Genomic DNA, 27,043 nt, shown 5'->3' with positions numbered 1-27,043 from the left:
TCAATGAAATCGATACAAAAAGATAAATCATATCAAGCTCTCGCCATTCCTAATGCCATCCCAATCATAATTCCTATATATTTTGGTAATATGTTTTGTATAATTCTAAGGTGGCCTTGTTTTGGACCCTAATCCATATTGTCCCCTTTATCCTACTTCAAGACTACCTATGTATTGCAGCATTATAAGCTTTGATAGTTTCTTCTGCCATGAAGGCAGAAATGTTGAGTACGTGAGGAAAAAGTACTGCTTGGAAGCTGTCTGGATATAGCCAGTCGATTAATGAGAGAGAGAGAGAGAGAGAGAGAGAGAGACGTTTATTTATGCCTAAAAGTTTTTGACAACCAAGAAGATACCCTACTGATATCATGGCCACGGCCAAGTGTCTGTAAGCTTAAAGGATCTGGCATTATTATAAAAAAATGAAATAGAAACACTGAATCCTGAAAACCAATCAAGGCACACTAAGTTGTAAGCTTAAATGGTCTGGATATATGTTGAACTTAATTCTAGAAACCAATCGAGGAGAACACTACAAGGTGCATGCATGGGTGCAGTCATGCCATGTCACCTCTTTGTGACAAGAAGTGGGGAAGCCTCCAACCAGTATCAAAATGGCACGTCAAACCCAGAGGAAAAACAAAGCACATCCTAGTCCAGAGACATCACAAGAAGAAACCAAGAGTGTTATAGATGAGATCTAACAAAGCGGAGGAAATAAGAATCTCTAAACGGGAGACACCCTCGACAAAGACCCAATTTCTGAAAGTGATGCCAAGAGGAGGAACATAGCATCTGGAATGAAGGAAGCCAGGAGAAGCCATAACAAGGAATCCGTGAGAGAGCAGACCCCTGCCCCTAATAGACAAGGAGACAAAAGCCAAAACAGATACAAAGAAAACATTATCTGAGTCCTACCACCACATCAACCAAGGCTGGGTTCACATGGGGGCGGTGGCAACCCTTGCTGTATTTTGTACCTCCGCTCACTCGGTTCACAACAGACGGCAGTGGAAAAAAGAAGAAAAAAAAATCAGTAGCCTTGCAGCGAATCAGAGATCGCGTAGTGGAATAACAACTGGCTCTGACAGCGTGGGCCGTGGTTCAACTTGCATTACCGCCATCTGCACTGAAAAGGAGGGTGGAAATCCTCTTCTTCTGGAATCCCTACCACCACCCCATCTGAACCGGGCCTAATGGTAGACGGCAGCTGATCACTAAGTCCCTTACGCAACATAGATGGAGCAGTCTCCTAGCATGAAGGGCAGGCCTTGGAAGTTGAAGGAACTATTGGACATCTGGCTTCTAAAGAAAATCTTTAGTCTGTGATTATTTGATTAACTTGGATCGCCCAAGTCTTTTTTGTTTTTAAGAGGGGAGGGGGAAACTATCCTTGCTACCTGACAATCCCATGACTTACCCACAAAAGCTTTAAGGACTGGTAATGACTTCCCCCTCGCAAGACAGCAAGGATTTGGACTTGCAAAGCTTCAATCCTTGTAAAATAAAGAATTCTTCTGGACTTTCCGACTCAAAATCTTTTGCACATAAAACTACCGCAGTACTCCAGACATTCTGCCAGAGCCAAAGTTCTTTCAAGCCAAGCCAAATTATCTGCTTATCTTTAAGCCACATCATGAAACTTCCGGGTCTTGCAAATAGAGCTGGCAGAACTCCTTATGTAAAGTCCTCATTGGGTACTCTGTAAGTTGAATCCCTAAGGTTTTGAAAAGGAGGCTCAACATTTCTGGGCTTACCAGACTCATAAATACATGCCGCAACAACTCCTCTTTTAAGAAAGCACTCCTTCCTTCATGCCATCCATTAATCCCTGGGAGTGCCCACAAGGCAAGGTCCTCAGTAAGCTGGCCCATCAATAGTCAGAGACGTGATCCCCTGGCTCTGCATAAACTGTCTAATCCTATGGCCACTACATAGGAGTCTGTGACAGACTTAATAGGTGGGTCTCACTTGTTCGTAACTATTGTTAATATAGCGGCAGTTTAAAGCCAAAATCAAAGCTGAGCTCTTCTGTCAACTTTGAATATACAGCATTTGGAGGTTCGTAGGGTAGGTTGTAAATGAACTTTTCAGCCTCGTCAAGCTGTGCATCATTTCTAAGAACACCCATTAACGTATTGAAGTGGTCAGCCTGAGGCATGACACCTGATCTTTTGTTGACTGACAGCAATTCTAGAAAACGATCCTCTGCCAAAACACCCTGCTCAAATGCAGAAACGAGATCGTCAAAAGTGACTTTAGTAGACACAATTCCCTCTTCCTGAAGCTTGCTGAAAAGACTCAGGCCCTCCTCTTTCTCACCATTGCGCACGAGGCCGAGAATGAAAGCAGCAGCTGAAATTGCATTACGCATCTCAGCCTTTTCAAATACAAGCTGTGCACCTTCTAAAGACCCGCATTTTGCATACATAGTTACGAGAGCAGTTGCTACTGATGTCTCAAATTCATAACCAAGCTCCGAAGTCATTTCATGAAGCTGCTTTCCATCCTCCAATGCATCATGGCTTGAACATGCTGATAGAGCATACCAGAAAGTTTCTTTCTGTGGAATTAGATCTGCTTGCAGAATACTGCGGAAAGCCTGGAGAGCTTCCTGCCTTTTCCCATTATGAGCATAAACTGCAATTAAACTATTCCAAAGAGACAGAGTGCGACCATCTGTTTGATCAAAGAGGTTCTGTGCTTCCTCAACGTTCCCACACTTGCCATACATTATAACGAGGGCAGTCACAACATCAACATCACTCTCAAGTCTGCTTTGAGAAATGCATGCATGTATGTCCTTACCGTTAGCAAGATAGCTAGGATCATTGCAAGCAGTAAGAATGCTGATAAACAAAGCTTTGTCTGGAGCGACTTTCTGCTGCTGCATCTCCTTGAAAACCTTTAAGGCCTGCTGGCTATCCCCACGGGCCACATAGTTAGAAATCATTGAATTCCACACACCGACAGTCTTTTCCAGAATCGTGTCAAAAACTGCTTTGGCAAGCTCAAGATTACAGCGTCCATATGTAGAAAGAGTTCCAGAAAGATTGGCATCATCTAGACCCACTTCTCCTTTCTGGATTTCATCAAAGAGTTGAAGTGCTTCCTCCTTGCAACCATTGGAAGCATTTGCAATGATCATTGCATTCCAGAGACTGAGGCTTCGATCAGATACTTTTTCAAAAACCTCGCGGGCCTCCTGTAGACCTCCACACCTTCCAAAAACAAAGACAAAAGCGGCAGCAAGACCAGCATCTAACTCAAGCCCACTGCTCATAAATTGGGCATGGAGGTCCTTAACTACTGCAAGGTCAGCTTCATTGGCACAAGAGGAGAGGATGCAAATATATGTTGCTCGATTAGGAGTCACCCCTTCCTTCTTCATTCTCTCAAACAAGTTAAGCAGATTCTTGGTGCGACCATGCTCAACATGAGACTTTATCAAAGTGTTCCAAGCAATCACATCTTTTACCTTCATCTCCTCAAAAATTCTGTTTGCCTCTTGCAAGCTTCCGCTTTTTCCATAAAGCTGGATGAGGCTGATCATGACCCGCCTGGTCGTTTCCAATGCATTTCTAGGAAGACGTGAATGAATCTGCATTGCCTTACCCAAAGCACCATCACTTGCACAAGCAGCTAGAGCACTGGAGAAACTCACATGGTCAGGGAACTCATCTTGATCCTGCATCCCATCAAACAGGTGGACGGCCTCTTTGTAGTGCTTATTTTGAGCATAGGCAGAGCTAAGTGCATTCCAAAGTGCTGAGTTCCGCTCTGGCAACAGCCTAAACATCTTGATTGAATCGGTCAGGTTCTCACATCTCCCATACATCCTCACCAATTCAGCCCCCACGTCTACATCGAGTTTGTATGGAGACCTGTGAATATGTTCATGCACCAGTCTCCCATCCTGCAAATTTTCTGCACCTGAAACCACATGGACAAGACCTAGAAAGGCTTCCTTTTCTGGGTTGAGCTCCTCTTTCTTGAGCATCTCGTAGATCTCCAATGCCTCTTTACGATAACCATATTGGCAGTATGTACCAATCATGCAAGTCCACAGGTACATTGTCTTCTTCTCACGGGAATCGAACCACTGGCGAGCTCCTTCAGGCGACCCGCATCTCCGATACATTTGCAAAATGAGGCCGACGAGGGCCTTGTCCTTCTCATCGTACTTGAAGGACATGATATGGTCGTGAACAAGCTTCCCATTGTCAAGCTCCCTACGATTTCCTGCGGATTGAAGGAGACCAGCATAGGTGGCAGGATGGGGTTTCAAGCCAATCTTATCGAGGCGGTCAAGGCGTTCAAGGGTTTCCTTGAAGGAGGAGCCAGCAAGGCCATGGAAGTCGGACAGCTCATCGGGAGCCTCACGAGCAGCCATGCGGCGAGAGAGGCTGGAGCGCTTGTTGGAAAGGAAGGATCGTGATCGAGGTAGAGACGAAGGAGGGGGTAGGTCGTCCAGGTTCAAGTCTGCTATGCTTCGTGCTGCAACATACAGTGCGGGAAGAATGTCTACTTGCTTGCCCAAACCAACACATAATGGCGATGCATACAACCTGTTCTTCCTCCTCTGTGCCACCACCTGCGCTGCGCGTCTGAAGCTCTCAAACGCCATTGATGAACACACAGCAATCTCTCTCTCTCTCTCTCTCTCTCCCGCCCACACCTGCAGGCTCTAAACCCTCCACTCAGCTATGGGCCATGGCTCTTAAACCCTAAATCTCAGCCTAAGAAAAATTCTCCAACAGATACGACTGGCCTATTTGGGCTTGACTAAAATTATTTTTAAGGATTTTATTTATTTGGACGAATATGTGCCAACGAATTTAAAAAAAATCGTTGATAGCAGGAATCTAAGGCGATGTCCTCTCAGAGGTTGCGTGCCAACAATGCCTGGCCTATATCTCACACGGGCATGGGAGGAGATGGGATCTACAGTGGGATGATTGAGGACCGTAGATCCCGTGTCTCCGTGGACAATGTAAACTCGGGAAAAATGTAAACTCACGTACAATGTAAACTCGGGTACCCGAGTTTACTTCGCCCCTCCCCCCCCGCCCCACGGGATTGAACCCACAACCTAGGGTTTGAGGGCCATGTGGCCTATCCACCACGCTCGTGCACGTCACTGTGGAATGTACACGTTTCCATGGAGTTTTGACGTGCAAAAGTATCGGAGCTCGCAAAAGTAAACTCAGGTTTTTTGTAAACTCGGGTACCCGAGTTTACAAAAATACCCGAGTTTACTTTTGCGACACCCGAGTTTACAAAAATACCCGAGTTTACTTTTGCGACAAGATCTACGGCGCGCGCCTAATGTCGGGGCCCAAAAGTGATGGGAGCCTTTGATCCCATCTCCCATGCCCGTGTTAGATATAGTTGAGGCCAACAATGGGGGAGGCTTCTGCAGACGCTCAGACAACAGCTGGGATGCATCGAGGAGGGAAGCCACTGCATCCCCATAGCCGGAGCGCGCTGTAACATGGAGTTGCAGAGGTCACGAGAAGAGAAATATATTTTTAAAACAAGCGAAGCTGGCGTTGCAGCGTGGACGTCCATTCGGATGGCTTAGGCCAGCACCCCTTACTGTCTTTTGCACGATATGGTGAGGGTTCCAATCCAGGCGTTTTTGTTTTGATGGATATCTCAGAAGGGAAAGCTTACCGAATGGCATCTTGGCAGATTCCAACCAATAAGTTGAAGAACCTACCAGTATAGCAAATCATAATAAGTGTGAAAATTTTAAAAGCATTGATGTGATGGTGAAGATCTAAACAATTACTAAGCAATGAGCATATTGGTATATATGGAAGGCCTTCGAAATTTTCACTTGTTTTAGAAAATAGGAAGTTTGCCACATTTTCGCATTGGAATCATAGATCGTTTATTTTTTAACAACAAGATAGGTTGGTTTAGCCACATTGGTGCTTGAACCCAAACACTCTTTGAGCAATAGGCTCTTCGCAGACTGCTACAAATCATGCACAAAATGCTAGTATAACACAAAAGCATGTGGTATTGCATAAATATGTTAATATATCTAGGACATATATACACATGGTAGTCTAGCTTGGCGATCATGGTGGAGAAAAGAGGTTTTGTGAGGATCCTCTATGGTTGAGCGGGAAGCAACAACAAGCCGGAGAACACCGTGCATTGAGGGATGATGAGGACCCATGCTTACTACAAATGTACCCATCCAACAATGGTGATAGCATCAATGGTCCTCTCAAACTCGATCACCCTTACCTACTTAGCTTGAAAGCCGTCTCAACCATCACTTCTTTTATTTAGGTTGAAATTTCGCTTGTTATGCGCATGGATCTACTATCAATTCCATTGGTTTTAGTCAATTTTATTATTGAAACATATCAGAGTATGCAATTGCACGTTGAGCTCACTTTGCTTACTATTTTCGAAGTTCAAGTAGAAAGAAAATTAATTACTATTGGTGATGTATGCATGGAGTAAGTGAACAAAGAGAGACTCGTGAAATTGCATAATCGCACCTTGCACGTTTCTTGAACAACCATGTTTAAACACTCCACTAGGAAGACTAGCATCCCAAGAGCATTCTGAGAAAGTGTTTTGAAGTTTTTACCACCTTTTTAAGTCCAACAGAGCAATTATACCCTTTGCCAAAGCAAAGCTTTGCAGTTATGTTTTTCTATCGCTGCTTTCCCTCTTTTGCAAATCTAAATTGTGTTAAAAGTGTTTGAGAAGGCACTAGGAGGCGAACGGTGGTATTCGAGCCTTGGAAATGCTCTAAATGGTGTGTATAAGCAAAGAAGAGCAGTACTCTCGAGTGCACCTACACTATTCCAATAAATAAACATTTCCAACATCATTTTTGATAGGCTTTCTTTGCCAAGGATTCAAGTAAACTTTCTCACCCAACGATTTTCAATCACAACTTTATGCAAGTCCTTTAGGAGAACGATGAAAGCGATTGAAGAGGAGCAACAAAAGCAGTTATTCTCATATTGTTTGAACGTTGTGAGTATTAAGTCAATGTCTTTTTGAAACTTTATGAACTTTATCGAGTCTTCCTTGTGTCTTGTACGAATAACACGAATTCAATTACTTTTTTTATTTGGTTTTATTTCTATTTTGGTTGTGCATTTGCATTTTGTTTATTTTTTTCTTGAAACACCAAACATGATCACCGAATATTCTATTTTTATGGATCATAATATTGGTGTTCTTTTTGAAGAGCTTGAAAACTAAAGTCATGCTTGAAGTCTCCTTCAACATCAATTTGAGAAATTACAACAAAAAATCTCTCTCAAACTTAACCATGAAATTGACAAAGAAGGTAAACAATCAACTAAGCACACTTTAGATATCCAAGCCGAACAAAAGAAAGCGAGATCTATTGAAAGACATTTATTTTTATGTATGGAAGAAGAAAGGATGCTTGCATGGTTCTATCTTGGTTAGCATCTTTGGATGACTACTTTAAAGTAAAAGAAATTAGTGGACGAAACAAGATCAAGTGCATGGCAAATCACATGACCAAATATTTATCTCTTTGGTCAAATGTGACTCATAAACAACATAAGCAACCAGTTTGGGAGGTGCACCTTACAAAATCCTCTATATCACGTAAAATCAAAGCTTGTTTTTAAAAATCTCTTCACATAGTTTTTGGATTGGAATAAAACTCTGCCTCTTTTTTCATAAACCCTTTTTTTAAAATTAATATGCCCCTCTTGTAAATGTAAATCTGTAACAAATATGAACTATAACTATAATATAATCTCCTCCTGAGTGCACATGATACACCTACATATCTACAAGGTGCACCCTATGGGGCAACCAAAAACTTGGAAGTAATTCCAAAGAATGGTAAAGAAAAAATGTTTTCCTACCTCAATATAAACTAGAGGTATAAATACGCTTCTATCTAGAGTAAGGAAAATTGTTTGCATAATGCATTTTGGTAAGTGATACTTGTTCTTCAACTTGTGAAAAAAGTTCACAATTTGGTAAGTGCTACTTGTTCTTCTTTTTTTTTTTCCATAATGAATTTGGTAAGTGCTACTTGTTCTTCAAATTGTGAAAAAAGTTCCTTGCTCTACCTTCAAATGCCAATATATAGTGATCTTGGAGTACACCTTGTGGTGTGCTCGATCGAGTAAGAAAGTTTGTTCCACATATCTTGGAGAGAGCTATTACTTAATTAGCTCATGGTGTTGAAGCTATTAGAGGAAGAGATTCAAGTAAAAGTTTTCACAATATAAGAATCGACTCTTCGCTACTACTACAAGTGCTTGCAAGCCAAATAAGATTTTTTCTTGGCCTCCCTATCGGTGAAATCAGGGCATGTGCAATAGGGATCATCTGTGATGTGCACCTCATACACCCCCACATGTCTATCTACTGCGTGATGCTCAACCTTGAAGACTTCATATGCTTTGTCTACAATGCATTTCTCTTCAATCACCTTAGCCTTTAAACAAAGAGCGAGACCAATTTTCGTAGCTGCCTCCTTTGAAATGGAAGTCAGAAATTTGACTCTTATGCCATTTCTTAGTATTGAACCAGTGCTACTTGCTTTTATTGAAACGGAAGAGGAATCAACTCCACCCTTGGGAGGAGTTTTCATGGTTGTTGCACTCTCTCAATCTCTTCCAACTTTCTCCACTTGAAATCTTCCTTCAAGTAGTACCTCAACTTCTTCATCTGTGAGATTTGTTCCTAGATCAACCGGCCAAGTTGTTGGAAGAGGAGGTGGCCTTGGTTCTATATTATGATCCACCACATAGCAATGAATAATATGTATGGGACATAACCAAAACCATTATCTGAGTAGCCCATTTGGATGTTTTCTATACCCCTCAAAGGATGGTGCAGGAGTCCCTTTACTACATGCCATGATATTTTGCCACATCTTTTTCCACCGCTGGGGGTGCCACTGCATATCACACGACTACTGATAGGGGTTCTTCTGATTGACCACATAGACTCATTGAACTTTCATTCCAAAACACAAAACTTCATCTTCTCTTTGGAATTCTCACTCCCATCTACTACCCCTGAATCTTCTGTGAAAATGATCTTCTTTGGCCTTTTGTGTGTTGTGTTGTCTCGTGTTTTTGCATTGTACTTTGGCCTATGTGTCGATTCGTCCTCAACATCAATCACAATTGATGGCCCTCACTTTTTCCAAACGGTTTCTTTGTCTCCTTCAAGCGGGGTATGAGCTTTATACATGGGTGTTCTAGATGTAGCCTCCTTTACTACTCTTATCACTTGTGTTGGACTAGAGGAAACTCTTTGCTTGAGCCTCTCTAGTCAAGGACCCTTTCCAATATGTTTACCTTGAGAGTAAGAAACTGCCTTCATGTCATAAAATATAATATCTAACTTTTCCAAATGATTTTCTCATATTAAACCTGATCATTTTATATAGGAAGATAAGAGGGGAACAAGAGTTAGGATATAGATATGTGCTTCTAGACCTATCTCAACAAGGGACCAAAAGGAGAAATGGTTGCATCTCAATAGGGGTCCAAAAGGACATGGTCTACCAAAGAGCAATGTGCAATAAGTGCTTCCAGATTTACCTCAGCAAGGGACCAAGAGGAGAGACGGTTACATCTCAATAGGGCCCCAAAAGGACGCAGTCTATCAAAGAGCAACGTGCATCTAATGGAGCTTAAAATACCTTAGGGTTAGCTTCATTAGATACCTCCAAAGATTAGTGTTAAAAAGTCCTTTGACCTTAGGCAAGCTAGGACTGACCTTGAGGTGGGAATCCTATCTAAGCATGAGGTGCCCTTCGTGCTTGCTAACTAAAGTGCTTAAAGTGTTTGTGAAACCTTGCCCAAGCTTGAGGTGCTTCTCATGCTTAAATGAATAAGGTTCTTGAAGTGTTCATCTCAAGAAGCATACACTTTTTTCATGCTTCAATGACTAAGGTGCTTGAAGTGTTCAATTCAAAAATTATATCTTAAGAAGCATAAAATATACATGTCAAGATCCTCCCCATGTGGCCCTCATGATGTGCTTGAATCCTATTGGATAGGTTTTAAAGGGGTCCAATGAGAATTTAGATGCATAAAAATAAATAATTAAGTTCTTTCTCTCAAAGAGGAAAAAGAGGACACATGTCCAAATGATATAGTTAAATAATACGCGAGAGAGAGAGAGAGAGAGAGAGAGAGAGAGAGAGAGAGAGAGAGAGGGGGGGGGGGGGGGGGGGGGGGAGAGGGAGAGGGAGAGGGAGAGGTGTGGACCAAGCATGGAAGGGGGTATATTCTCCCACACACACACACACTCTCTCTCTCATTGTGTGAAGTGCAAAGTGCAAGAGATCCATCTCCTTCTCCAAGCTTGTTGAGAAGTCGAGAGACTACACCAACAATCTTGGCTATGGAATCCAAATCCAACCAAGAGCCATGCTTCAATGCTTAAGCTTGCCATCTTATTCATTTTCATTACTATGCTATTATGTTATGCTAAGCATGAAGAGGGATGATAAGTGAGGAACTATTTCTTTCTCCTATGAATGATTCTTCTTCCTCTTCCCTACCCTCATTCCCTGCTAGTCTCCACCTTCAAAGGTGTTTGAGGCCTTGGGACTGAGGCTTGGGATAGTTAATGATTTTTGCAAAGTTTATGTTATGCTTGTGATGTTGCATGGAACTTTCCATCTTCATTGCATCACCTAAGTCACAAGGAACACAAAGATTGTATTGTACCAAGTCTCTCTTGATGGGAGAGTCTATAATACAAACGCCTTTTAAGGGGGGACCGGCTCCAAGTAAATCCGATCCTCAGCTATTGTCATGTTCTCTAATACTCTCTCTCTTGCAAAAGTATTGTTCATGACAAGTTAATTAAGTACTATGTTTATGTTGCTATCATCAATTAAGTTCACCCCCTATGTTCTCAAAGTAATCTCACAAAAATGCTCACTCTAATTCTCTTAATCCAGCTATTCTCAAACTTCATAGGCCATTTCTATTACATTGGTATCATAGAATTTGGTTTCTCTTTGCTTTCTTAAGAAGAGGGGTCCTTAAGTAGCCTATTAATGGTTGATTTTGTTAAGTGTATTAGGGTAAGTGGGACTGGGATCTATTATCGGTTTCGTTGAGCCCACTATGTGGGATATGGTGCACACCTCGGGAGCTTTGGTCTTAATAATAGGGTCTTTTTAGACTTGCCTACGGCTTTACCATTATTGAGCCATAAGAAGTCCAAAAGGAGCTATCCCTCGGCAATTCTGCTACGTTAGACCCACTCCACTAGTCTCTATAATTAACCAATTTGAGCAGTGGGTGTAGATACTTAAGTGCTGATTTTCAAAGGCTAAGAGGAGTAGGAACTAAGGTTTTGAATTGCCAAAGAATACACTAAATAAACACATAAGTAAAATTAGCATGGCTCACAATAACAAAGAGAGTACAATAAACATTGATAACTTTGATTTTGCACATGAAGGTGCTAATGATGATGCCCCCATGTTTGTCAATTATCTTGTTACTAGGTTACATCAAGCTATTGGCAACCCTGCTTTGGAAGCTGAAGTTACTTAGCAACTTCGATGCTTATGGGATTTCCCTTCCTCTCCAAGAGGAGAGAGAGCTTAGGAGGTCTCTTGATGAGACTCCCCAAAGAACTCTCTCCCATAAGAGAGGAGGAATCCAAAGAACGAGAGAGAAGAAAATCCCTAAGTTACTCTGAAGATGTGGCTCCACGAAGACGGCGGTCTAAACTGCCGTCAACTCCTCCCAAGAGGAAACGGTCAACCCATAGTCCTTCTCCTTGCATTTCGAAAGGGAAGAGAGGAAACAAAGGAAGAAAAAGGCAAGAAAGAGGTCACCGTCTTCTCCTTCTTCTTCACCTTTCTCCTCTTTCGACGAAAGCAATAGTTATTCTCCTAGATAATACAAAAGGAGAGGACATCGCAAAACTTACCCTGCATGGCGAAGGTCCCAAAATCTCAAGAAATTCAAAGAGGGAGGATAGAGTATCTCTTTTCTCACCTATGATGGCACCTTTGGTGCCACCGACAAAGTATTTGCCTTCATCCAACAATTTGATGTGGCCTTTGGAGACGAGGGCTTCACGAAGTCCTCCAAGCTACACCATGTAGCTATGCACTTTCAAAACTCTGCTCGTCAATGGTGGGCTAGCCTTTGTGGAAACAACAAAGCCCCAAAGACATGGAAAACTCTACGAGTTTCCATAATGAAGTAATTCCTTGCAATCAATGCCAAGGACAAAGTGTTCAACGAATGGCGAAGTTTAAAGCTAATCTTCAACAAGTCTATCCACAAATATGTAGACAAGTTTTGGGATTTACATCTCAAAGCTATAGTCTTTCAAAGAATAGACTTCGTCGAACAAAAGCAACAATTTTCTACGCGATTCCCTGATGAAATGGACGAGTATGTCAACTCACAATGGCCTAGCACTATCACCAAATTCATCCACCACACTATGGTTGCTTCAAGGATCAATTTCCAACAAGGGGCGAGAAGAAATTTCAAGCCCATGGAAAACAAGGATCGAAATGAAGCTAAAAGGAAAGAGAAATGCTCAAAACTCTTCCCAAGGCAACACCAACACCAACAACAACAAGGCCAAGGAGAAAGGAGATTACAAAGGTAAAAAAGCTCTCCCCCGAAGAATTTGAGGCCTTTCGTAAAGATCATAAATGATTTAAGCGTGGGGAGCAAGGACATGGTTATCGTTCTTGTCCCAAAAGAAATGTACACAATGACACTCCTAGAGCTTCCATGGTTGAAGCTCCAAAAGAGGATACTCATTGCAAAGGCTCATTCCTCTCCTATGCTTGGGGAAAGGTAAGGGAACATGATGCCTTCATCTTGTTTGACGTTGGCTCCTACTCACAACTTCATATCAACGGAGTTGGCCACCAAGTTGGGCATTCAAGGTTTTGAGATGGGAGATGCTATAACTGCTGACATAACTTTCAAGGGACAACAAGCCTTTGTTACTCCCTTAATTGGGAAGTTGAGGCTTCATGTCCAAAGCTACGTCAACAAAGAAGACTTTTTTATTTCACCTCTTCAACATGAGGATGTTATCCTAGGGGCACCATGGTTTTCAACCACATGGCTGCAAACATGAAGTTTCTTGAAAGGAGAATCTACTTCACCTACAGAGAAACGAGCATGTACATAGATGCTAATGAGTCGGGGAACACCATATCCCTGGTAAATATGTCTGCTTTTGATAATTCAATGAAAAGCTCTATTTTTGCGTATATGATTTTTGTTAGAAAATGTGTAAATGATTCTAATGTTTTCACAAGTAACAATAAAGGGAATCAATAGGAATTAGAGTTTTCTAATTTCCTAAATGGATTCCAAGATGTTTTCATTGATGGCATCCTTAGTGAGCTATCTCCAAAACGAGGGGATGATGACCATGCAATAGAGCTTCTACTAGGAAGCTCACCGCCTAATAAACCTCCTTATTGAGTTTCACAAGCTCGACAAGAGGAGATCTGAGGCAAGTGCATGAATTGGTGGAAAAAGGGATGGTGAGGCCTAGCTCCTCTTTATCCTGTTCACCAGTACTTTTAGTACAAAAGAAAGATGACACATATCACATGTGTGTCAATTATAGAGCACTAAGTAGGATCACTATAAAAAAAAGATTTCTCGTGCCGCGGGTAGAAGATCTATATAATAAGTTACAAGTTTTGTCTTGACAAATGCTCCAGCTGCATTCAAACTCATGATGGACAAAGATCTTCAGGCCACTCAAATTCTCTTGAGGAGTACAAGTGACACCTCTAGGTGATCTTTCAAGTTGTGACAGAGAATAAGCTTTTCATTAATCAAAAGAAAAGTGAATTTTTTCTACAAGAGATTCAATATTCAGGTCACGTTATCTCTTAAGATGGTATCCGTATGGATCCATCAAAGTTGGAGGTAATAAAAGCATGGTCTAATCCAAGGAACCTACATGAGCTAAGAAGATTTATTGGTATGTGTGCATACTATAGATGCTTCATAGCAAAATTTTCTCAAAGAGAAGGAGCATTACATGACTTAACAAAGAAGAATGTTAAGTATTCATGGACAACTAAGGAGAAAAATGCTTTTGACAAGTTCAAAGAGAATCTTACCTCTCAACCAGTCCTCGTGCTTTCAAATCTCTCAAAGCCATTTGAGGTCCAATGTGATGCTTGTGGTGATTGCCTTGGAGCAGTCTTGCTTCGAGAAGCGCATGCCATAGCATATGAGAGCCGAAGGCTCAATACGGATGAACGGGTCTTGGGCATTCATGAGAAAGATCTTTTAGCTGTTCTACATACCCTAAATACATGGAAGCACTATTTATTGGGGACTCCATTCATTTTACGAACATACCATCAAAGTCTCAAGTACTTCATGACACAAACCAAGCTTTCCAACAACAAACAAATGAGGTGGGGAAATTTTTGTTCTCAATTTAAATTTCATATTGCTCACATTGCCAGGGCAAGCACAATCAAGTGGTCGATGCACTTTCACAATGGCCAAGGGTAAATATGGTGTCTATAGCAACTCACAATGATCTATCTTTTATGATAGATGAGTATGCTACTGACCGAGACTTTAAGTACGTAATTACAACCTTTGCATTAGGGAAGAAAAAATAACCATTCGCCTTGAAGGATGGTTATCTTCAAAACAACAATAGGCTATGTGTTACTCACCCATACAATAAGAAAGTCATGTATGAATCCCATGCTTCTCCTTATGCGGGACAAAGAGGGATTCCATAATCTACTCTTCAAGGAGTAGAAATGTATTTTTGTTGTTCTACCATGAAAAGTAAACATACAAGAGTATGTTTCAAAATGCATGATATACCAAAAATTGAAATTTGATCGAGGAAAGCAACTTGGATTGTTTCAGTCGACAGGCTTATCAAGAAAACACACTCTATGCTTGTCAAAAAGTCTATTAAGACACATCAAACAGAAACCCTCTTTAGATCTCAAATTTTCAAGTATCATGACTTGCAAACATCCATAGTGTCGGACAAAGATCATAGAATGACCAGTAATTTCTAGAAGGGTCTCTTTGAGAATCTAGGAAGTAGATTAAATTTCTCTTTCGGCCTATCATCCACAAACGGATGACCAAAGTGAAATAACTAATCTAACGATTCTTGAATCTACTAAAAGCCTATGTCATGGAAGTAGATCAACTTTCTCAATGAGAGAAGTACTTATCCCTTATAGAGTATGCGTACAATAATACTGTCCATACTACTACGGGAAAAGCACCTTTTGAGATCATAGAGGGAAGAACTAAAAGTCCCTTGCTACTTAAAGTACATGGGAAGATCTTCGTTGCTGATGAGTGTAGCCGTGACCTACAAGAATATTTTCAAAAGGTTAAGGAGGCTATATCCATCTCTCAACAAAGGCAAAAAGCTGCTGCTGACAAGCACAAAAGGGCCTTAACATTCAAAGAAATGATTGGGTTTTACTTAAGTTTCCCAAGGCCCGATTGAGTCAAACGACGGGAAAAAATCCTACAGGCCATCAAAAGTATTATGCTAAACTAGCAAAAAGATACTATGGTCCTTTTTAAATCCTGAAGCCAATCAATGACATGGCTTATCAACTCAAGTTGCCCAAACCATTGGCTCATACACAATGCTTTTCATGTGAGCCTACTTAAGCCCTACAAAGGAGAGCCACCAAGAGAACCAATTATTGAAGACCCTAAAGAAATCAAAGACCAAGAAGAGGTGCTATAACCCAAAGTTATTCTTCGGCATGAAGACAAGGTACCACGACATGGTAAGATTATCCGACGGTATCTTATTAAGTTCAAAAATTATCCTTTTGAAGATGTTAGATGGATGCAAGGAATACAACTTAAGGATAGTATGAACCTTGTCAATGCTTACAATGCTACACTAGAGTAAGCAAATGTAAATGGTTTTTAAATAAACAATGTTTTTGTCTTATAAAATTAATCCTCTTTTGTGCATAAATTTAAATAGTATGCATGCTTAGAATCATGTTTGTGATGACGCCGTCACTCAAACACCAAGTATAATTTGTTACTCTACTTTGGGAGTATGATATGGGCTAAAGAGCAGACATGCTTGGGACAACTATGTCTCCCAAGCACCAATGAACTAGTCATCCATTTGGGAATGATGTTGTAGGGTGAAAAGGGATCCTCTACCCGCTAAGAAACATGGACTAATGAATATGCTTTATCTTCTCTACCTCATAGTCGAGGACGACTATGATTTCAAGAGAGAGGTAATGTCATAAAATATAATATCTAACCTTACCATACAATTTTCTCATATTAAACTGATCATTTAATATGGGAAGATAAAAGGGGAACAAGATATGTGCTTTTAGACCTATCTCAATAGGGGACCAAAAGGAGAAATGCTTGCATCCCAATAGGGGTCCAAAAGGAGACGGTCTACCAAAGAGCAATTTAGATTTACCTTAGCAAGGGACCAAGAGGAGAGATGGTTACATCTCAATAGGGGCCCAAAAGAAGGAAGTCTATCAAAGAGCAACGTGCATCTAATGGAGCTTAAAAGACCTTAGGGTTAGGTTCATTAAAGACCTCCAAATGTTAGTGTTAAAAAGTCCTTTGACCTTAGGTGACCTTAGGCAAGCTAGGGATGACCTTGAGGTGGGAATCCTACCCAAGCATGAGGTGCTTGTTGTACTTGTTAACTAAAGTGCTTAAAGTGTTTGTGGGAACCTTGCCCAAGCTTGGGGTGCTTCTCATGCTTAAATGACTAAGGTTCTTGAAGTGTTCAATTCAAACATAAACTCTCAAGAGGCATAAATGGTTTTCATGCTTAAACAACTAAGGTGCTTGAAGTGTTCAATTCAAACATAAACTCTCAAGCGGCATAAATGGTTTTCATGCTTAAACGACTAAGGTGCTTGAAGTGTTCAGTTCAAACATGATATCTTAAGAAGCATAAAATACATATGTCAAGATCCTCCCCATGTGGCCCTCATGATGTGCTTGAATCCTATCGGATAGGCTTTAAAGGGGTTCAATGAGAATTTAGATGCATAAAAATAAATAAATAAGTTCTTTCTCTCAAAGAGGAAAAAGAGAAAATGATATAGTAAATAATACGAGAGAGAGAGAGAGAGAGAGAGAGAGAGAGAGAGAGAGAGAGAGAGAGAGAGCATGAGAGGGGGTATACTCTTCCCCCCCCCCCCCCCCCCCCCCCCCACACACACACACACACACACACACACTCATTGTGTGAAGTGCAAAGTGCAAGAGCTCCTTCTCCAAGCTTGTTGAGAAGTTGAGAGCCTACACCAACAATCTTGGCTATGGAATGCAAATCCAACCAAGAGCCATGCTTCAATGCTTAAGCCTGCCATCTTCTTCATCTTCATTACTATGATATTATGTTATGCTAAGCAATAAGAGTGATAATAAGTGAGTAACTAATTCTTTCTCCTATGGATGATTCTTCTTCCTCTTCCCTACCCTCATTCCTCGCTAGCTCTCTCCACCTTCGAAGGTGTTTGAGGCCTTGAGATTGAGGCTTGGGATAGTTAATGCTTTTTGCAAAGTTTATGTTATGCTTGTGATGCATGAAGCTTTCCATCTTGATTGCATCACCTAAGTCACAATGAACACAAAGATTGTATTGTACTAAGTCTCTCTTGATGGGAGAATCTATAATACAAACGCCTTTTGGAGGGGGGACTGGCTCCAAGTAAATCCGGTCCTCAGCTATTGTCATGTTCTCTAATACTCTCGCTCTTGAAAAAGTATTGTTCATGCCGAGTTAATTAAGTACTATGTTTATGTTGATACCATCAATTAAGTTCACCCCCTATGTTCTCAAAGTAATCTCACAAAAATGCTCACTCTAATTCTCTTAATTCCGCTATTCTCAAAGTTCATAGGCCATTTCCATTACACTTCGTGCTTTGTAGTATTTCATTTCCCATATTTGAAATACATGCATCATACAATGAGATTTTTCTTTTGAACCCTTCGCATACAAACCAACTAGCATGCTTGCTCTCGGCCCTCGGCCAAGTTGGTTCTTTGGGTGTTTGCCCCATCAACATTTCTCTCTATTGCTGACATGATGCTTCCCCAATGTGCAATACACACCTCCCACCAACTTAACCAAGAGTCAATTGCATGGATGTTTTTATCCATGCAATTTCCATTTCACCACCATTGTTGAAGTAGACGAGACTCCACTGCAGCTATCTCTTTAGAGGGGGACTAGATGCCACTTTTCACACATGTCTTTGTGAGTTTGTTGAGATGAAGAGATAATGTACTTTGTGGTGTGTGCCACCATGCTTTGTTTCCAATTGAAAAGGCAAGATTGCTCTTGATGTTGTAAAACATTGTCTTTGCCGCCATTGAACAGTGTGTGAATTGTATTCCAATTGGCTTGAGCTTCGTCCACCACATGAATCCATGGAAATCCACTCTCTCACATCCATGACCCTCCATAACTTCATTTATGCACTGCCAAAAAAGAATTTGTGCTTCCATGTCTTCCTCTTTCATCTCACAAGTTGCAATAGTGAGGAGATCATGCATGCTGCAACATAAGACAAGCACATTAGTAAACACGTTGCTGGTTGTTTCTTAAGATATTCCAAACTTTTGAAATATGTTCTTAAGACAACAAACCCTGGATCGTAAACGTGGCATGCCATGGTCACCCAATCCGCCACTCGATGAGTATGATCAAATTGCATCCAAGCGTGCCGAAGATCTCCAGGTCCACTTAGTTACATTCGCTTAACCAAATCCAATCCAGATGCATGACCAAGTGTAGACATCTTGAACACAAAGCAATGCTCCCCTTCCGCTCCTTGCTCGGGAAACCTGCTTTTTGTGGAAAAAATCATATGTGCAACCTCTTTTTAGCCACAGGAAGGAGTCCACACCAAAGCTCTCCTTTGTTGGCCCATTCCTAGTTGCAACCAAGGACCTTTGAAACCTGTATTTTAGAGTTAAATTACTTTGAAAAATTATGTCCAAACAAGAGAAACATGAAAGCATCCTCACCAGTTTTCCTCCACCAAGGGACCCATTTCCTCAACAACATTTAGAGATTCTTACTCACCAAGTACATGGTTAGAGCCCCCCCTCTTGCATCAAAGTTGTCGTCACAATTTCCTTTGCCACACACATTTGTACCTTTCTTGCACCTGCTTGTCTATCTGCACTAAGAACTCGTGCAACCATTTTTTTAGTTTTATTGGTGAGCCCTTTTGACGACCCATCCTGCAGGTCATGTTGGTGAGTTCCTTGACGTGCCATTAATCTATCTGCTCATGCTCTCATCCCTTGGCATGACATAGTATACAAAGCAATCACATGTACGTAAACAAATGTGCGGTTGATTGCAATAGTGGCAAGTAAGCTTGCCACCAAGTCTGTCGCAAAACTTGCCCATACAAGGTAATTTTAGCATGCTGCCATTGAAATGCGGTGTTTGACTTCCCAAAATTAACCAATTTGGGACAACTTTCATTGAGACATTTTAGAGCACTTGCACACTGACTTTTGTGACACACTCTAGGAAATGCGATATTTGTGGTTTGTGGTTTGGTCTAATATACTTATGTTCCATGGAATCCATTGGATGAACCTTTCCTAAGGTCGGTGGAAACTCAAACACCATGTTGCTATTGTACACCTTTGGTATTTTCGACACTTGTTTGATTTTCCACTATGTTTGAAAGAAGCTCCGTCAAAGTGTTGGGTTTCATCATTGCATTAAAAAATGACAAAATACTATTTGTACTCCTTACCTCAATAGGGTTTTGCAACACTTGCTCTCTAAAGACTAGTTCCTTTCTTGGACTAGTAAGGTCTATGTAGGGAACATCCACCAATGGAGCAGCCATGCCACTAGAATTTGAGATTGTGTCATCTTTGACTAGCACCATGAACTTTGTAGAAAGAGATTCGTCCACAACATAAAGCTCCTCTCCCAAGTGATTGCCTATTTTCTCCATTGGCACTGTCAATTCTTCACTCCCAACCATGACAATTGCATGCAAAGAAAAAAAAGTTTGTGGAGAAACATGCCCCTGTAGATATTTAACCCCAAAGATAATCTTCCCATTGGTAAAGGGAAAATCCCTTTCAAAAGAAGGGAAGACTATAGTGTATGACATGATAGTTGAGTATAAATCTCTTGTAGGAGATTGAAAGTACTTAGTTGAATTTTATATTGATCTTAGTAGTTATTAGTAATATTTAATAATTTTTGAAATCCATATTTTTTTTAAAAAAAATTTGCATTTCCCTCCCTCTCTCTCTCTCTCTCTCTCTCTCTCTCTCTCTCTCTCTCTCTCTCTCTCTCTCTCTGTGTGTGAACCGCCCCCCATCCCCCCCTGTCTCTCTCCCCGTGTGGACTGCCTCCATACCCCCCCCCCCCCCCCCCTCTCTCTCTCTCTCTCTCTCTCTCTCTCTCTCTCTCTCTCTCTCTCTCTCTCTCTCTCTCCCTCCCTCCGTGTGAGTGAAGGCTCGCACCCCCCCCCCTCTCTCTCTCTCCCCCTTTCCCCATGTGTAAATCACACGGACCCAAATCCCCCCCTCTCTATTACCCCCCCCCTCTGTCTCCCTCCCCCCCTGTGTAAATCACACGGACCCAAATCCCCCCCCCCCTTCTCTCTCTCTCTCTCTCTCTCTCTCTCTCTCTCTCTCTCTCTCTCTCTCTCTCTCTCTCTCTCTGGGCGGTAGGGCGACAGGGGGCGGCGATAGGAGGGTGTAGGGGGCAAGGGTGGCAGGTGGACAGGGGGGGCCAATGAGGAGGGGGATCATGGGGCGCTACAGGGCTGCTGCAAGATCCACGTGGACTCTTTAGCGACTCCTGGCCCTCTATTGTGCGTGCCCCATTGCACCCCCGTCCCCTTGTGCCCCTACTCCCCCCGCCGTGCGTCCCCCCTATCCCCTGCCTTGTCTCCACCTGCCCCCTCCCGCCTTGCATCCCCACCTGCCCTCTACCGCCTTGCATCAATACCGCCCCCCTCCTATGCTGTGTCCCCCCCCCCTCCCCCCTCTTTCAAATGCCTATAAAAGGTTACTCTTCTACTCTTTATTTTTCCTCACAATTCTACACTTCCTTAAGCTTTAGTGATCTCCATAATTACATCGGCTAAAAAAAGAAAAGCTTTAGTGATCTCTATCTTTTAGAAAAGAATTGTTTTTTTTTCATTCTTTCATACCTTTCCAAACCTTCTCCTCCCACTCTCTTTTATTTTATTCCTCTTAAACCTTCTTCCCACACCTTCAAACCTCTCAGATTAATTTCACCTGATCGTTTCTTTGAAAGCCATAAGCACCCTAATTAACAAACAAGATGCCAATTTTAACAAGAAAACACTCCAAAGACGTGGACCGTCAAGAAGCAATGACAATTCAAATCACCCAAGAAGAAAATACTCTACACTCCACTCAAGAGAGCGGTTTTGTGATTTGAGTGTCCGTTTTGACGGCAATGCAAGTGCCTCCTTTGACAAGTGCAGTCACGTTGATGACCAACCTTGCGAAAAACACATGTAATGATTCTCTTCAATTTCTTTGGATCCGTGGTTGAAAGCCACATTTCATTGGGTTGGATTGATGCACATGTTGTGTCATACAATCACTTATTGCCTCGCATCCCCCTTTGCCATCTTTTGGCCAACCCGGCCATTAGAACGAATAATGATTGTGTGGTTAAACTAACGACCTCTATAGTCAAAAGAGGTCACCAGCCCACGATGGCTCGCTTCATTGTGTGTGAATCTTTTCTCGGAAAATATCCTATACCATTTGATATGCATGGCAGTTACGAGAGAGAGTTAGTGATGTCGGTCACATTTGATGACCAAATTAGAGACATTCCCCAGCTCTCTCACATGGAAGAGAAAATGTTCATTATTTGGGATGGCAACCATTGGCTTCATGCATGGAAAGATTGGGCATTGCGGGAGTAATTGTATGAATTCTCTACACCAAAAGTTAAGTACACAATTGTGAAGTGCGACCTTGCGTAGATGGCGGAATTTCTCTTGGTGCTCGGCATGATCAACAAGTAAATTTCTTCACGCTTCTATTGGTACACTCGATATTATTACTTGTTAATATAATGTTTCATTTAAAACTAGGGTGACGCGAGTCCATGCGCCTCACACCACTGCGCATGACATATTTATGATGCACAAATTAGCGCTTACGGACTCACAGTCCTTATTGGACAAATTCAATGAAGAAGATAGGACAAAAGTTTATAGGGCACTTCGTGGGACGGCAATGAACCGTTCAAAATGGCTTAGACTACCTATGTCTTTGCTAACGCAACTACTGTGGAAGATAATTTTAAATTTATAATATACATGCATTAGGTAAGCACATGGTTTTTTTTTTTTTGTTGGAAATGAGTTTAATTTGGCGATTTGTATTACAGGAAGAGTTCGATGCAATGTATTGGCTGAAAACACAAAATTTACCAGTGAAGGAGAGTAGAGAGTACCACATGCATGACGATGATTACAAGGCAAGCTATGATTTGGCTATGAAAGAGACCGATAATTTTTTTGTGCGAAAGGGACTAGAGACAGCAGTCATAGCCAATCCCGAAAATGGAACAAATTTTTTTCAAAAATGCATCTCTTTTGTGGGTTGGGGAGAGAAGGGTTGCAAAATGACCCCCCTTGAGAATCTCTGAGGTTGCATGGGCACGGATTAGTCCTTCGGAGTGAGTACTATTTACTTTTGATAGCACTGTTTGTTCTCCTTAATTTATTAAGAATATTATCCAATGATAAATTGTAAAAAATATCGCTTGAGCAATATATTGGCCAAGGGCGATGTGTTGTTAGTGGGAGCATCTAATCCAACGTAGGAGAAGCCCTTCTCACAATGGTTGAGAATGCACATATATTGGTGGCAGCTTGAAAGGTGAGCATACTAACACTAGAGTTTGGGGTCTTACCTAGTAATTTCACATTACTGATACTTAATGTATAGGGGTGTATTGAGTGTGGCCGACAAAATGGAGACCAAGAACTCCATGTTAAAGAAGCTACATGCACGCGCCGCATGTGATTGTGGCATGTCTCTTAGCGATGCACTGCATGCTTTTTGACAAAAGCACTTTGGCAAAGCTTTTGTGCGATAGAAGAAAACCATACAAGCTACCCACAACGCAAAGGAGCAGCCACATTTTGCTTGTAATATCCGACGCATGCTATACAGGTGTTGAACTATACAATATTAACATTGTGTGTTATGAATGGTGTTATTCCTCTTTTTTTTGTACATGGTGATTGGACGCCCTTAAATAGGCGTTCGCAGTCTATACCCCAAGCATCCTAGCGATGCGTGGGTGGAGTCTGAGAGAGAGAAGAGCGATCGATATCCTCATGATTGGATAGAGAAGCTCCAAGATAAGGAAACGTGGAGAGACTGTCCATGGTTTTTGGACTATGCGGATGGCCAATTTCTCAAAGACGAAGCTGAAGCATACAATGGTAAGTAATGTTTTTCTTGTTCAACTAATGTGTTTACTTTCCTATAATGTCCTCACTTTTTTTTGGACTTGCAGCATTGCACAAGAAGGTTAAGGGTAAGGGCAAGAGCGGAAGTGTCACCATCAATCAGCCTCCCATCGATGCCATTTCTCCTAGCACGACCAAGGACATCGAAGCCCAAAAAATGCTCATGCTAGACCTAAACAAGGTAAGAAGAGAGGACGACCAATCATTAATGATTTTTTAGAGTTCTCGGAGGAGTTTCAGAGTGAAAGGAGTGAGCATGAAGGTGGTGGGTTAGAGTATGAGCAAGGCAATTTTGAACGTCACTTGGAGTCATGAAGATCTAGTCCTTCCTAAGCCTCGAGATTCCGAGGTCCCGAGCGAACCATATCCATAGACAAAGCATGGGCAGTCACCCAGTTTTCATTTGACCACCCAAATCACTTGACTCCTTTCCACTAGGTAACAAATTCCACCACAAACAACAACAACTAAATTGTGATACCTAATATTTCATTAAATTTTGTGTTTGACACAATTTTGGCTCACTCTGACGTACAAATGGCAAAAAATTTAAGTGTTGAGGTAGTTCCAATACATCTCGTTGTACTTGCTGGCGTATGCCATCTACGGAAGGCTATCATGGATCCAAAGATTTCTTCTGAGTGAGTTTATGACACTTTGGCTTCCACTTTGAATTTGGTAAGCACTCTCTTAATCTTCTTTTGCATGGTATTTATGTATTGTAGGAGCCTTCAAGTGATCCAATGTTTGATTGGATCTCCATCACACTCCGGAAAAATGGAGCTTGATCAACGGCTTGGAGGGGTGTGACTTGTGTGGGCAGACCCACACATTGCAAACTTCATTTTGGCTATTGGTGGCATACCCTGATAATATGTAATGGCACACCTAAACTTACTGGTTGGTCATACTACGTTTTAATTTTCGCTTAATATGATATATGTTTGCTCTATGTTGATTTTTTTTTGTAACTATGCTTAATTTTTGAAGGCAAGTCAATTGATGGTGGTTAATCTTTCAGTGTGTTTTTTGTCTTCGTAATATTTTAAGTGAAAATATTGCGAACGACATGGTGTGAATGACCCTTGAAGTAAAGACGCTTGGGATTTTTTTATAAATAGCAAAGAAGAACACAATGTTTCATTCATGCGCAAGTCTCTCCACTGAGTATCTATTTTCTAAAGTTATTCCTTGAGTTTCCTCTCATTCATATTTACTCTACCTAGGGGAAATTGCAAACAATGTGATCAACATGGTCAACCCCTCCCCGTGTTGACCCCATCAACAATGTACACGCCACTTGTATTCTCTATAATGTATATGCTATGAATGCAGTATTATGCACAACACAGAGTGCACACAACTACACAGACTCTCTCCATACAGTCGACGAGGTCACAAGCTCTATATTCAACACCATGCAAACCCTTGATTTAAATGCACATCCAACCAAAGGGGATATCGATCAAGTTGCGGCACTAGCCAACAATGCAAGTATGATTTGGGGGAAACATGGTTTTTGCACCCCACAGGAGTGTGCGTCCATCGAACGACATGTGGAGGCTTGGGTAGAAGTGTGGATGACATACATTTCCAGGCATGGAATAGCCAATGGAGCCAACAATAACAACAACAACAAAAACAACAACAAGTAGATCTTACCTTCTCTCGCTAATGTTGGAGAAATAAGGCCTTGACACCATATTAGCATATTGTACTGTTTTTTTTCTGCATATCTATCTTATTGTAGTTCTTGTTTTAAGTTGTGTACTCTAAATCCTTTTGATAATAGTCTGTGGTGTTTTTATTGTAGTCTTTAAATGTTATTCAAAATTGAATTTCATTATTATGTAGTGTAAGCCGTTGATTTGTTGCATGTGTATGAGTGCTCACAAGTGGGACAAAATAGAAGGACACTTATCACGTTGGTGGTTTATCTTGTTCCCCAACATATATCACAACATTTGAGAAGACAAGTCGCATGTATGAGTGAGAGGATAGTGGTAGAGAGAGAATTATAAATTATGAATATTTGATAGAGAGAGAGATCAACGGAGGATCAAGAGAGAGAATAAAGTTGATAAGTGAGAAAGAATCTTCTTGGAATCTGCTCACCGGATTCCAAAAAAGCACTCATCGAAAAATGCTCGCCAAAAAATTACGTCCCATATTACACAACTATACCTCCAAGTGAGATTTCTTCATAGGTGCCATCCTATTGTAAACTTGCTCCAAGTGGTTCAAGATACATCAAGCATTCATCATACTTTGAACATGTCCAAGTGCATGCTCTGTACAATTAAGGAAGATAAAAGATTGGACCCTTGTATTAAGTTGATCCCAAGCCTGATGAAGCTTCTCCAACTCCTTGGAAGAAAGAGACTCATCTGTATCCTTTGGCAGCTCAATGTCATCATGCAATATCAAGATGAAACGATAGAAAGTGGCTGGCTCCACTACAATTGCAGCTATTGTAGAATCTTTTGGAAAAGGAGATTGTGATGCTAATGTAGATGCAAAGTGTACTTATGATAATGTTGTCCATGATGCATGTAGATTCAGATGTATGTCAGTTGTGCTGCAAATTCACATGTGTGGTACTTTGATAGTGGTGCTACAAATCATATCACTTCATGTCGTGACTTGTTTACCTCTCTCGTGTCTATCCCTCATGGGCATACAGTCACTTGTGCCAATAATGCCTCTTATTCAGTGAAGGAAGTTGGAAAGATTGTGTTAATTGCTGCAAATGGCAGCTTTTTCACACTTGTTGATGCACTTTATGTACCAGGGATAATAAAGAACCTTTTGTCTTTATCTACACTTGCTAGAATTGGTTTTTTTGTAAAAATTGTGGATGATAGATGTACAATTCATGATCTCAATTTTGGTGATGAAATAGTTGCATCTAGCATTTTGTGATACGTGTTGTATAAGGTCACTTTGTATGACAAGTGTGGGCAAAATTCTGCAAATGCACTTGTGAATTCAAAGGCTGTTTTAAATGCAAAACTTTGGCATGCACGTTTTGGGCATCTAAATTTCTCTAGTTTGTTACGTTTGCAAAAAATTGATATGGTAGCTACTTTGCCACCTCTTGAAGCACCTTCTAAGCATGTTTGGGAAGGCTATATTTTGGGTAAGATGTAGCATTCAAAATTTCCAAAGGATGGTTCAATAAGGGTTACATGCTACAAGTTGCAACTTGTGCATCATGATGTTTGTGGGCCTATGCAAACTCCGTCCTTAGGCAATTACCTATACTTTGTGACTTTCAGTGATGATTACTCCAGGCAGGCATGGGTGTATCCACTTAAAGCTAAGTCCTAAGTGTTCATGTGCTTCAAGTAAAATTTCTAGCTATGGCTGAAAATGTCTCTAAATGTACTATGGGTACCCTCCATTTAGATCCAGAGGGAAGTATATGTTTCATCAGTTTAATGCATTTCTGGCTAATCATGGGATAAAACACCAATGTATTGTGCCATATACACCTCAAAAAAATGGTAT

General features: G+C 41.2%; 1 protein-coding gene across 1 annotated transcript; it reads right to left on the bottom strand.

Annotated features, from left to right (window-relative positions):
* Positions 1 to 685: 685 nt before the first annotated feature.
* LOC147458554 (pentatricopeptide repeat-containing protein At2g33680-like) lies at positions 686 to 4,763 on the bottom strand. The gene has a single exon (XM_086513206.1). It carries the CDS (start codon positions 4,625 to 4,627, stop codon positions 1,988 to 1,990), a length of 2,640 nt encoding a protein of 879 aa, XP_086369332.1. The 5' UTR covers positions 4,628 to 4,763; the 3' UTR covers positions 686 to 1,987.
* Between the last annotated feature and the right edge of the window lie 22,280 nt (positions 4,764 to 27,043).

This window comes from Adiantum capillus-veneris, chromosome 5, assembly GCF_014529385.1.
Source record: "Adiantum capillus-veneris isolate H3 chromosome 5, ASM1452938v2, whole genome shotgun sequence".
Classification (NCBI taxonomy): domain Eukaryota; kingdom Viridiplantae; phylum Streptophyta; class Polypodiopsida; order Polypodiales; family Pteridaceae; genus Adiantum; species Adiantum capillus-veneris.
Note: the sequence above shows the minus strand (reverse complement) of the source record. Positions and strands in the feature narration are given on the sequence as shown.